Source organism: Budorcas taxicolor, chromosome 8, assembly GCF_023091745.1.
Source record: "Budorcas taxicolor isolate Tak-1 chromosome 8, Takin1.1, whole genome shotgun sequence".
In the NCBI taxonomy this organism is placed as follows: domain Eukaryota; kingdom Metazoa; phylum Chordata; class Mammalia; order Artiodactyla; family Bovidae; genus Budorcas; species Budorcas taxicolor.
The window spans coordinates 108783936-108798038 of record NC_068917.1 but is presented as its reverse complement, the minus strand read 5'-3'; the positions used below and the strand labels follow the sequence as shown (position 1 = coordinate 108798038).

The following is a 14103-nucleotide window of genomic DNA, read 5'->3' as shown; positions in this document are numbered from 1 at the left end:
AATGAAGTCCCAGGCCTGCTCCCATTCTCTGGATGAGAACACTGAAGCTCAGCCAAGGTCACATATCTAAGTCATGGTGTCAACCCAAGTCAAGCCTCATTCAAGCCTGTTCTCCTGGCTACCACCTTGACCAGTGTCTTGACATGCGTCATGATGAGAACAACCTCCACCCCAGCAACGCCTCCCACATTCCAGTCCCATTCCTCTGACTCATCTAAGCTGGATCTTCTGGGAGCCACAGATTCACTGTCTGTTTTTCTGTTATTCTTAGAGGAAGACGTTTTTCTTCCTCTAAAGCCATGGAGTCTGTTCTTGGAATGTAGTTCTTAGGCGCCGGGATCTCTGGACAGACTCCTTTCTTCCTGGAATGTCCTGTCCCTCAGGGTCCCTAGGATGGACTCCTCCATGGTGAGGTGGGGGCGCCTAACTGAGGTGCCTCCTCTAACACAGCCAGTCAACAGGCACGGGGAACACAGAGCCTTCCCTGGACACCATCCACGCCACTGACAGTTCTGTATTCCATTCCATTAATTCACTAAGTGAACTGTTCCATAGCAGTATGCTCCTTGCTCACACTCCCAAAGCCCTACCAGACCAAGAGCTGTCTGGTAAAAAAAATATTTTGCAGGAAGCTCACCACCGTGAGCCCGGGAGTCAGACTCTCTGGGTGAAAGTCCCAGCTCTACCACTTGACTGCATATCCTTAGTTCACCTCCTCAACGCCTCAGCTTCCTGGTTTGTAAATGCAGGGTACTAAAAGAGTTGTTAGGAGAATGGCACTTTAGAAATGTGTCCGGCATATGATAGGTGCTCAATACATATCATCAGCAACAGCAGAACATTTAGGATCTCCTGGAGGATAATAGTATGTGAAGTAGGTCTAGGGCCTTCCCTGGTGGTACAGTGGCTAAGAATCCATCTGCCAAGGCAGGGGACACAGTTTCCCTTGGTCCAGGAAGATTCCACACGCCAGGCAGTAACTAAGCCCGAGAGCCACAACTCCTGAGTCCATGCGCTGCAGCCCCCGAAGCCCGCGTGCCTAGAGCCTGTGCTCTGCACCGAGAGAAGCCACTGCCGTGAGTAGCCTGTGCGCTGCAGCTAGAGAGCAGCCCCAACTAGGCATAGACAGAAGAGGCCCAGACACAGCAGCCATAAACAGATGAATACATAAATTCTCAAAAAATGACAATGCAAAGTAGATCCGGAGCGTCCAAGGCTCATCCTGTTGGTAACTTCCTCATCTTTACCCTTCCCTCTCTTAAGCATTTCAGTGAACACAGCTTGAAAATCAGGATCTATTCCAGTTACTCGGGCCAAAGTGTAGGTGGGGAAGCTATGCCTCTAGAGGTAAAGCAAGAGAGGACCAGACTCAGAGTCTCCCACGCCCCACTACTGTAGGCATAAAATGTAGAACCATGTCATAATGTTCATCTCCCCTTTGCACTAGTCTCTAGCAACCAATAATATCAAAGACCCAAAATCTGTGGACCAACACATGTCATCTGTACTGAGCCAGATAATAAATACTTTAGGCTCTTCAGCCCCTGGGGTCTCTGTTGCGACCACTCAGTTCTACTCAGTAAAAAAGCAGCCACAGATAATAACAGATGGGTGCAGTGGTAGAGAATCCATCTACCAATGCAGGAGATGCAAGAGACATGGGTTCGATCCCTGGGTCTGGAAGATCCCCTGGAGAAGGGTATGGCAACCCACTCCGATATTCTGGTCTGGAGAACGCCATGGACAGAGGAGCCTGGCGGGCTACAGTCTATGGGGTCACAGAGTCGGACAAGGCTGAGCATCCGTGAGTGGTGTTGCATTCTGTATTAGTTGCTCAGTCGTGTCTGACTCTTTGCGACTCCGTGGACTGTAGGTTGCCAGGCTCCTCTGTCCATGGGATTCTCCATGTAAGAATACTGGAGTGGGTTGCCATTTCCTTCTCCAGGGGATCGACCCAACCCAGGGATCAAACTCAGGTCTCCCACAATGCAGGCAGACTCTTTATGGTCTGAGCCACCAGGGAGGCCCCTGGTACATTCTAGAAAACTTTATTTACAAATATAGGCAGTAGACCAGTTCCAGCTCATGGACGGTAACGTGCAGACCTGTTCCACAGACCATACCATCCTAACTTCACCACATTCTAACTCTGCCCAGAAGCCCTTGAGCCGCATGCCATCTTCATGCTAGTAGAATGGGTGGGCATCATCCAGCAAGATCTGAGTGTACTGTGGGGGTGATGAGCATGATGTCCACGGTGAGAGATGGTCCAAGCAGAGCTCACGATTATGAGAAATAGTCCCACACTTTGGGAACCACACAGCAGAAGTGCAGGTAAGGCTTTTAGAGATCACCTAATACAATCCTTTCAATTAATGGGAGGTCAATCAGAAGTCCAGACTAGGGAGGTGACTTGGCCAGTTTCAACTAACATGTTCTCAGTATAGCTGAGACCAGAGTGCCTGGTTTTCTGACATTTAATCCAAGGCTCTTTCTACTCTACCACTAGGTTCATATCAAGATTTTATTATGAATTACACTCAGATCAAGAGTGGGGGGCTGGAAATCTACGCTTCTCTGCCTGGAAGGTCTGGTGTCCTTCCCCGCTCCATATCTTCCTTTTGTTCCAACCACAAACAAGTACGGGGCACCTCTATTGTGTTGCTCAGTCCTCACTTGGTACCAAGGAGAAAGTAAGTGGTCAATAAACGTGTTTGAGAATGGAACACACCGTAAATGATATGTGGTAAAGCGCTCATAGCATGCCAGGAGAAGGGAGGTCTAAAAGCTGCTCTGTGATGTGCTGGGAACAGTAGAACCAGTGACATTTCCTCCCCTTCAGTCCTCCAAGAAAACTGCCTTTCAGAGGGAAATCTTCCCACCGAGGGTTTCCTCCTTTCCTTAGATGGAGCACCTCTGTCTTTTGTACTTGCAAATGAATTGTGATTAGTTTTCACCTCCAGCCCAGGGGATTAGCCAGGGGACCTTTGATCTTCAGGTATCGATTTGCATCTTAAAGGAAGCATGATCTCATCTGGGCCAGCTCAAAATTCCATCCCTGCCCCCCAACCCCTGTCTGTTTACCAACCCCCGAGGCTGACCAGGGGCCTCCCAAGTGGGGCTAAAACAACAAGACCAGCCAGACTCCAAAAACAAATTTCCCATCTGACTCCGTGAAGGTGGGAAAAGGACATTTGCTTTCTAAACATGGGCTGGTCTGCGATTCCTCTTCCTCAAGTCAGAGAGCCTGGATCCTGGCTGGAGGCTGTGGAGTAAAATGAACTGAGCTTGTGTGCAAGAATCAGACAAGATCAGGTTCAAGTCCTGGTTCTGTCTTCAAGCCTAACCTGTGTGACTCTGGACACATTTCACAAGCTCTCTGGCTTCTACATTTTTCTCATTTCTAAAGAAAGAATAAAAGCCTTAAACGTCTATACAAATAATAACCATCCCAGACAGTTGGCGTGAAGAAGAGCAATAAATGTAAGATGAAGCTAGATCACAAGGGTTATCCATTACCACCGTCATCTATGAGAACATAAGGTCCAGGAGAGCAGAATACCTGCCCTCTGTCTGTCTGTGTCCATGGCTGTATTCACTAGTGCCTAAAACAGAGTCTGGTTCCCAGGAGGCACCCAATACATACACGTGAAGGAGAGGAGTGAATCATCATTTAGTTATAACCATTGCTATTCTTGTAACTGACTAGCCACCTGGCACCGTCCATTTCTCCAGCGAGGCCCAGAGAAAGGGAAGACTTACCGATACAATTGAAGGAGGCTTCCTGCCGACAGAAGAGCGAACAGCCATCCCCATTGATCTTGTTCATGTCATCACACTCTTCACCTTGGCTCCTGCAGAACGGATATGGAAGGAAAGCTTGTCACATCAGCTTCAGAAGCCCACCTGGGACATGGAAAAGCCCTCTGGGGGCTAGGAACTTTTTGGTTAGGTCTCAGACAAGTCCCTTCCCCTGGCTGAGTTTCTGTTTCTTCCAAACAATGTAAATTTGTGAGGTGCTTATGTGTGTCCTACTGTGTGTTTCTCATGACAAAGCAGAATTCCTGCTTCAGACTCATTCACTCTGTTAAGTTAATAAGCCAGAAGGGAGGAAGAAGAGGATGCATCAGTGGACCAGACTTTGCTACTATGTCTAGGAAATCACAATTCCACTCTGAAATGATGGACTGAAGGGGATTTCGGAGTTTCTAAGGTATGAATGCTGTTCTTCCGTGGGCCCTGCTCTGGCCCTTCTGTCATAACCCCAGTGCACATGAAGGTCGTTTTTTCTCCGACACACATTCAGACTTGATCTTCCTCAGACCAGAGAACGCAGCCTCCTCCAATGGGTGTGTCATTTCATGCTGTCAAGAACTCTAAGGCCTGGGACCTATGCTGCTAGGGAATTAAAATGCCTCCTCCTACTTTAAGGAATTATTTCCATCACCGAAGGATGATTTTGCAGTGGTTAGGATGGGCAGAAAATGAGCCACAGTCTCTGAATTAGATCTAGAAGAGAAGGAGGATTAACAACAGACAGACTGGGTATGTTACCACTTTCCGGAAAATTCCCATCCCTTTAGTCACAGAAACTTGGGTTTAGAGCCCTGTGTTCCCAACTAATTGTGTGATCTTGGACAAGGCCCTTAGTAGGGCTCTCCAACCTCTGGCACCTAATGCCTGATGACCTGAAGTGGAGCTGATGCAATAATAATAAAGTGCACAATAAATGTAATGAGCTTGAGTCATCCCTAAACCATCTCCCATCCTCCCAGTCCATGGAAAAAGCGTCTTCCACGAAACCTGTCCCTGGTGCCAAAAAGGTGGGGGACTGCTGGTTAATCTCTCTCTGATCTATCTGTGACAATTTACACCAACAAAAATGGGAAGCAAACTTTCCCCTGTTTAGCCACAGTAAGCACATTTCAAGTCCTCGATAGCTGGATGGAGCAAGCGGCAACGGGATCAGACAGCACAGAATCTATTTCCACTATTGTAGAAAAATCCCCTGAACGGTGCTATTCTGGATGTTGAATTTCAGTTTTCTCATGGGTTGAAATGGAGATAATTACACCTACTCCTTAGCTTCAGTGCAAACAGGGAAGGTAACTTCAGGGGGCGGGCCAGGTTTGCCACACACAGTGGACAGAGAGTCACAGTCCCCACGCCCACCCACCTGTCCTGGGATGTCTCCATAGAGCGTGTTGTCCCTCCTTTCCCAGAGACCGGCTGGGAGCCCAGCCTGGAAGAGACCTCAGACTTTGCCTTTCACCCGGGCAATTAACATGGGGAAACGTTTGTTGCTTTTAGGAAGTGTCAAGAGTACCAGTACGGGGCCTTGTAATCAATGCTTACGATGACTAGGACATTGCATTGATCTTTGAAGAGCCCCCCGACTTCTCTCCTGCTTGCAAAGCCCTTAGCAAAGAATTCTATCTTCCAAGCTGGGCCCATATTCAAACAAATCTTGCACACTGGAAATTAGTGATGGCCTTGTGATTCTTGACTATTTCATAGGTTATATGGGGAGAGATTTTTTTTTTAAACTTGGGCTGGTTTCCCTAAGCCACAAAGAATACTAACCCTCCTTCCCTCACCACCCAAACAGTATGTTCTATTGGTTTAAGCAAAACATTAGGGTCACCACAAATATCTTCTAGGCATGCCAGATCTATCATTAGATAGACAAGTTCTGAGAAACCTTCTTTGACCTCCCGGGCTAGAGTGGGTGGCCATCTTCTTTGAGTCCAAAGACAAGGGGCTCCATCTATCACAGCACTTGTCAAACCAACTACCTTTGCCTGTTACTTGAGAGCACCCCACCCTAGGCTTTAGGAAGCCAAAGGAGGTGACAGAGTCTTTGTCATCCTAGCACCCTGACGCCTGGCACAGTGTCTGGGAAAGAGGAAACAGCACGGAGCTATCCCTTCACTTGTTGGTTTTGCAGCACCATCGGTCACGGCAATGGTAAATCCAGATGAGAATGGGGGTCCTAGGCCTACACCTTGGTTCTGCTCCTTACTGGGTATGTAAGCTTCAGAAAACCATTCTAATCTTAGGGGGCAAGGTGTCTCTTTCGTGAAGTAAGGTCATCAGGCCTGTTTCACATGGTTGTTGGAAGATGACCGTGTAACACAGTGCCTTCCGCCTAGTGGAGTCTCAATAAATACTTATAATTATCATAGTAGTCATCCAGGGCTTTTATTCATCAGGGGCCTCACTGAGTGTTGAGTCTATTCTGTATTTCTTCGTAAATTCCTTTGCATATATACAGCAAATTAGCATGCATCATCCCATAGAAAAATCCAATTAGCGAAGATGACAGCCCTTCTTACTCTCAAAGTTTATTTTATTTTTTTGCTTAGGTAAATCATCCGTAAGTCGCATTCAGTTTTCTTCCAACTATGTCAACAACTATTTGGTACCTGCAGGTAATTCAATACCTATTTGATGTCTATGAAGGTTATTAACCCTAGGTATAAAATACTAAAAAACTTTGCTCAGAATGATATTTAAATTACTACTACTACTAGCAGTTTTAGGTCAGTGATAATATTGCTTGCGGTGTTTTATCAATGTATCTATGGAAAGTCAAAGTGTTAGTCATTCAGTCCTGTCTGACTCTTTGAGATCCCATGGACTGTAGCCTGCTAGACTCCTCTGTCCAGGGATTCTCCAAGCAAGAATAGTAAATGGGTTGCCATTTCCTATTCCAAGGGATCTTCCCAACCCAGGGATTGAACTCGGGTCTCCTGGACTGTGGGAATATTCTTTACCATCTGAGCCATCAAGGAAGCTCTATCTATATCTGATTCCAAAATGGATAGGCAGAATTGTAGACCAGATCCTACATGTAGTGAGTTTCTTTTTTATTCCTCTTGCTAAATTAAAAAATCCCAAGTCACAATTATGGGTTGTTGGCAATGACCGTGACTGTCTCCTGGATGTTCTGGATATGTAGCTTAATCTTGGACCCACAGAAGATGCAGCACTTTCCCTGGAGATGATCCTGTTCACTTGCTCAGGGTTCTATCAGACAATAGCTGTATCAAAAGCTAGAAGTCAATGTCTTCATGTGGAAGTAAACAATGAGTATCTTCCCTTTGCCCATTTTTGTTACATTAAATGCCTGAAACCATATCTTCATGTTGGATTGTTGCACTTGGATAAGGATCTTAAATGCATGCAATAGCACACCATCAATGTCAATCTCTGACAAGTGAGGAGTTTTATTTTGTATGCTTGAGGAGTCAAATTCTTGACAATCAGGTGGTTTGCATCATAATTCAACACTTAAAAATCCTTATTACCCCCCTCCATATCGAAATCTAGATAATTCAGCTTTGAAATTATAGATCCAGGATGTTTAAGATGTGAATATATATATATACACACACACACACACACAGGAGCTACATCACTTCAGCAAATCACTTGAAATTGCACAAATAAGCAATACTGCTCTTTATCAGTGTTAACAGTAAAAAAAAAAAAAAAAAGTCATTGAATATTTCAAAAACTTGACTTAGTACCCGCTGCTAGCAGCTGGTTTATTTCAGGGTGTTTAGGGGAGCAGTGTCTTGCACATACTGCTATCCTTTTGCACAATAAGTTGGGCAGATGTAACTCACTGGCTGGCATCTGATCATATTCTCAACATCTGCTTTTCCCTTCAGTGCTAAGCCATGATCAGAAGGCAAACTGCTGGCCAATAGTGGGTGTCTGTGCGAATGCGTATTCATGTACACATTCTTTCTCTGCATCCCTGCATTATCCTTGCTGTGCGCCTAGCTGGTCCTTTCATTCCATAGCAGCTTTCCAGTGTATATTACACACCACAAGATCATCAGCATCCAATTAAATTGCTCTTGACCTCTAGCACTAATGTCAATGATAAACCAATGAAACAGCCATTGAGCCCTTTTCTTTCATTATATGAACTATACCTATGAATCGACTCATGTTCTGCACATCAGTGACATAAATTCTCTTTGTAGTGCCCTTCCCCCTACAGAAATAGTGATTGCAATCCCCTGGTGCACAGATACTTTGTGACAGCCAATGGTGCCATTTAATGAAGGAATTTTGCCAATAGCATGTAGTGTCATCTCCATATGTAATGTTTATTATTAAATCTGCCAATAGTTTTTAAAGTCCCTTAGCAATAGTGTGATTGTAACTGTGACTGCAATAAAGAATACAGATTTAGCAGTAAGGAGTGTAATTGTGAATGAATCTTGGTCTCTTTTTCATCTTTAGGGCCAAAACTATTTAATTCAGTGACAAGACATTTTTGTGCTTACTCTGGAGGGAAAAAAAAGCCCACAGATTTCCTTTTTTTTTTTCAACAATACAAAAGTCTTGATGGCTTCTCGCCACTTTCTCAGTTGCGTAACATCTTGCCCTGTGGACAGGGGATGAATGGACTGATGATCCGATAAAATCCATTTTCTAGACACACAGCTTTATATCTTCTAATCACACTTTTCCTTTCTTTTGGCTGCTCGTGTGGAATCTTTACACTTACTGATTCATTCGCCTCCTATACTTAGAGTCATATTCAGTGTTCACTCTAGAGGACTGTTTACTATTTATGGTTTCAACATTCCAGAGAGTTGAAATATTTTGCTGTTTTTATGAGACTCTGACCCATTTTGTAACTTGTTGATATAACACAATAGAAATAATAAATAAACTTTCAGTTTTAATAAATGTAAACGGTAACCAGCAAAGAATGTAAAAGTATTCTCACGTAGGTCCTGTGTCCTATTAACTGAATGTGGACTGAGGTGGAAAACACTAATAGAATCTTTGTAGCACACAGGACATACTTAGGAATAAAAGCACAGTGGTAGTCAGTGCAGAATGGTAGCTCTGTGGAAATCTTACATTATTACACATTTGAGAACTGTGTTTACTCAAAAAAGAGTCACTGCTTTTCTTCTGAGGCCTGCAAACTACTTGCAGATGAATCGAGTTGCAGATTGCTGGGGCTCCCTCACAGCTCACACCCTGAAGGGTAGCCCAGAAGCTCTTCTCTTTAGCACCCTGACCACCTTCTGGCCGAATTAGCATTACCCCCGCCTGTCTGTAGCTAGACCTACTCACCTCTGAATGACGCCGTCACCACAGTACCCGCTTCCATGGATGTATATGGCAGCAGGTGATGGTTCACTCTCTTCACTTCCTGAAATAGCGATGACCCAATACTGGTACCTACTGCCAAGACGTACATCTCTGGAAAACATAAAGACATAAGGAAGACTACTAACTATGCAGATATAAGGCTGGGGACAGACAAAATGGATCCCCTTGAGTACGTTTCTACTAGTCTGGCTTGTTTTTGATACCACTCGCATATTTAATTATTCAACAATTTTTATTTGTTTTTTATAAATTTTATTGAAGCATAGTTGATTTACAATGTTATACTAATTTCTGCTGTATACCAAAGTGACTCCTTTCTACACATATAAACATTCTTTTTCATATTCTTTTCTATTATGGTTTGTTACAGGAGATTGAATATAGTTCCCTGGGCTGTACAGTAGGACCTTGTTCACTCATCCTACACATACTAGTTGGCATCTGATAATCCCAAGTTTGCAATCCTTCCCTCCCTCATCCCACTCTCCTTTGGCAACCACAAGAATGTTCTCTATGTCTGTGAGTCTGTTTCTGTTTGGGTGAAATGTTCATTTGCGTCACATTTTAGAATCCACACAGAAGTTAGTTACCCAGTAATTTTTCATGTCTACTGTGATTAAGCCACTTTCCCACCTATGATGGGCTATCCTAAAATGTAGCATCAACTGACATACAACCATGAGCATTACCAGGTGGTGCTAGTGGAAAAGAATCTGCCTGCCAATGCAGGAGACACAAGAGAGGTGAGTTCAGTCCCTGGCTGGAGGAGAAAGTAGCAACCACTCCAGTATTCTTGCCTGGAAAATTCCACCAGCAGAAGAGCCTGGCGGGCTACAGTCCATGGGCCCGCAAAGAGTTGGACATGACTGAACAACTGAGCACTTTTTATCTTCAATTTAATTGTTAGAATAACCCTGGTGGATAAGAATTGGATGGTATATGGCCCGTAACGAAGATGTCTTGGAGAATGCCATCTAGGAAAAATAAATGGGATGAGTAAAAGCACAGAGGTGGGAAAGCACCACGCCAGGCTGTGGGCACTGTCTGATCATTGCCCTCATATTAAGATCTGAGTGGAAACCCCGTATAAGGAAGCAAGCAAGCCCTTTCCTTACGTTTCACACCCAACGACTATCCCTGCCACTTGCTCCGCCCTGTGCTCCTCACTCTTGACTAAAATAATAATAATAGCAGCAGCTATTAAATGAATGTCAAGCCTGGGGCTAAGCACTTTCTGTGTGTTTTCTCATTTGAGAATCAAAACACCACTAGATGCATACTAGTAGTTTCATGTTTATTTTACAGATGATGAGTCTGAGGCATAAAGAGATTAAGCATCTTGCTTACAACCATACGGCGGTAAATTATTTCCTGCACTCTGCCTCCCTAATTCCTAGCTCAGGTCAGCTTGAACAATTTCACTCCTTGCAACGGGAAATCTTGTTCTGCAATTGAAATTCCAGGCTTTGGTTCCTGCTAGATTTCCAGTTTGCCTAGATCGCATTTCTCCTCTGCTCGCAAGACCCCACAGAGCAATGCCTGTTCCACTTTCCTGGCACTCAGCCTTATACCAGATCACCTTCCTCCCTTTCTAATCTCTTCTCAGCTCCTTACTTGAATTCCCTGCCATGGAAGGAACCTGGATACCGGCAATTATCTTCCAGGGCAAAGATATATTTATCCACATGACCAAATCACCATCCCCATTTCCTTTTTGACCATTTTCAAAGGGAAATACTATTCTTCTCTTTCATCTCCCTCTGCACCAATTAATTATTTTTTAATAATAAAAATGTGTCATAGGAAAAAAGAATGTACAAAATGGCAATGAAGAGAATTCCTATCAGATTCCAGAGTTGGGGTGAGGGGGGATTCATAAACAAAAGGATGGTGTCAAAAAATCTCAAGTCCTCCTGCCCATCTGTTATTTCAGCTGCTGATCGGGCTGGGGCTGTTTGGATAAGGCCAATAAGATAACAGGTGCAGTGACAACAGACAGTCTCCTGACTCTCAACACAATGATGAGCTAGAGTTTATGAGCACTGAAGAAGGCTCCCGAAGAACACGACCCTTCTGAGAATGCTGGACTTACGACCCAATAGAGGGCTTGTTTTAGCACTGCTGGAGCAGGTAAGAATATTGAGGGTAGACCAGAAGTCCCTGGAGATTCTAGCAGCACTCTCTCAATGAAAGCTAAGCAGGCAAGATGCATAAAAATCTTGAGATATTATATGTATAACTATACAAATAGTGGTTGCCTTGTAAACCTCTGGAATGCTAATTTGTGGATATAATTAGAGGCTTTTATAAAAGTTTATTGGATATTTGAACCACCTCTAGACCAATGAATGTATACATTTTGAGATGGCGCTTCTGAAACTGGAATATTGGGGGAGGGGAAAGAATGGCTTTCCCGGGGGTGCATGAAGGCCCAAGATAAAGATGACATGTGCTCTACTGTACATTATTTTTGCTTTAAAATATGGAGGCTGGGACTTCCTGGAGGTCCAGTGGCTAAGAATCCACCTTGCAATACCAAGGACGTGGGTTTGATCCCTGGTCAGGGAACTAAGCTCCCACATGCCCCAGGGCAACTAGGTTCATGCAGAGCAACTACTGAGCCTGTGCACTTCAGAGCCCACACAGCACAACAGGAAAGTGCATGTGCTACAAACAGAAGGGTCCACGTGATGTAACAGAGATCCGGCATGCCTCAACTAGGACTCGACACCGTCAAATAAATGAAATAAAAATAAAAAATATGAGGTGTGCTTTATATTAAACAATTATGGCCCATTAGGGAATAACATTTAAAAAATTTCTACAGGCTACCTCCCAGGCTACTGGGGCATATGGTCACTGTCTGAAGCAGATGGAGCACTTGGGTGGAAAAGCGTGAGACTGTGAAGATTACATCTCTATCTTGTGTTTTTCATTTGTGGTGTGCATCCAAATGATTTATGCCTGATGATACTTAGGGGCTCTGCTAATATTTGTGACTGTTTTCTCCCCCACCTTGCCTGGCCTCCTCCCCTCTCCCTCCTCCTCCATCTCAGTAAACACCACTTTGAGGTGAGCAAACACAAGTTTCCATCCTGGCTTCCTCACTTGCTTGCTTCCAGTGCTCTGAGCCTATTTCAAATTAGTCAGAAGCCTGGTTTCACAGCATCTTCCCACAGGTTGAATGTAAGAACACATAAAGCACCTATGTGCCCAGCCAACAATAACTTGTTAACAAATGCTAACCTGTTACTATTAAAGCTAAATTATCAACATTCTCATCCATTGAGAGTTTTGCGATGCTCTCTTTACTAGAAGGAATGGAGTGACAGATAACTACATATAAACTTGGTTTGGTAAACTCAAGAAGATGAATAATATAGTCATCTATCATGAGAGTCATGGTTCGATGGAAAGTCTCTTTTCTGCCACAATGTTTGGCTAGAACAGCCTCAGGGCATGCAGCTCTCTCTCTCTAGGTGGCTGTTTCAACTTTAGAAATTCCTGGATCCCAGAAGGTTTGTCTTCACCCTGGGGCAAAATCGATTCCCCAGTAACTTCCACTCCTGTCCTTCTTATTACCTGCCGGCAGTACACAGAAAGTATCTGATTGGTAGAGAAACCTTAATACCCTCCTTCCAAACAGTGTGTGCAAGCACATGCACGATTATCTCCCAGAAGCCTGACAGTGGCTCTCTGGAGCAGGGGGTGTTATCCCAAGATTTCACATAGGAAATTCGAAGCCTTTCCCTTCATTAAAAGGACGAGAAGGGAAATCAGGGCAGAAATACTATGAACAAGACTGTATTTTTCCACCTAAGAATTCCTGTGATAAAACTATATTTTCTCCAAGTTAAAGTCACAATGAATGCTAAACTGGGGCTCTTTTCTCAAGAGCCTAAGGTAGAAGAGAATTTTTTGAGGACAGGCTATGGCTTCTGAAGGCTTTGCTGGAGGTTAGGACCTATTTCATGGTTGGCCTAAAGCCAACGTGGGACATTTATGTCTGGTTGTTCCTTTCAGCTGCTCTGAAAACCATCTGGAAAGTCTTAACGCTGTCACTGGAACCCCTTCCCCTCCTGAGTCTCCCACATCCAGGCAGACCCTAAGCCTTGTCAACTTCCCCCATCCAAGAGCTCCCATGTCTTTCCCTGTGCATCCTTGGTACCACCTATATCCCAGTCTTGACAGCTCTGGCTCGCCCTCTTGCCTCGAGCATCTCCCCTTTCCAGTCGCGCCAACACCATCAGAATATTCTTAGATCCAAAGCTACTCTCCAGCTCAAAGCCTCCCCATGTAGGGCAGTGATGGGAACATGCTTCCACCTTAAACTTCCTATTTCTCTTGGTTTAAAACTAAAATTTTACCACTTCATCCAAAACACAGTTAGTTTCATCACTTCTGATTCCTCTCATAGAGTTCTGAGTGCCAGTTTTTTAACCTCCACCAGAATTCAATCATTAATGCATCACATCTCAGATTAATTTCAGGCTTTTGGCTAGTAAGTTTAAATGGCAGTATTTAAATGTGATGAGATTGTTTGGCCGGTTTTGAAGGGTGGCTTGGTTTGCATCCTTGGTATGACTTTTTTTTTTTTTTAATGTTTTTATGTTTAACCATCATTGTTTCACAAATGTCTCAAATGACACATCTGCCTTAGGTTTGTATCTCTGGCGATTAGAGAGAAAAACACTGACATTTCTAAGCGGTATGACTTTTCAGTACTTTTCCTCAGAAATGTATTGATGGTGATGTGTATCAAATTTGGAGCACAACCTGAAAGTAAATTTAGTTATAGATTATAAAATCACTGTCTTAAGAAAATATATATTATCAAGGAATCTAAACACGCCATGACCGAGCTTTTGGCAAAAATGTCAATTTCTTAAAATGTTGGTGTGCAATTAGTATCATGACAGGTCAATTAAACCCCCCTCTGAAATCTACAAGCAAGTC

The 14103-nt window shown here is 44.0% G+C and overlaps 1 protein-coding gene across 1 annotated transcript in view; it reads right to left on the bottom strand.

Annotated features, from left to right (window-relative positions):
* The window catches only part of PAPPA (pappalysin 1), a 256271-nt gene that overhangs the window by 131866 nt on the left and 110302 nt on the right, over positions 1–14103 (bottom strand). The window contains exons 8-9 of the mRNA XM_052645172.1: positions 9109–9237; positions 3763–3854 (exon numbers count right to left, since the gene is read on the bottom strand). Of these exons, the coding sequence (XP_052501132.1) occupies positions 3763–3854; positions 9109–9237 (221 nt within the window). The remainder of the gene's footprint in view (positions 1–3762; positions 3855–9108; positions 9238–14103) is intronic.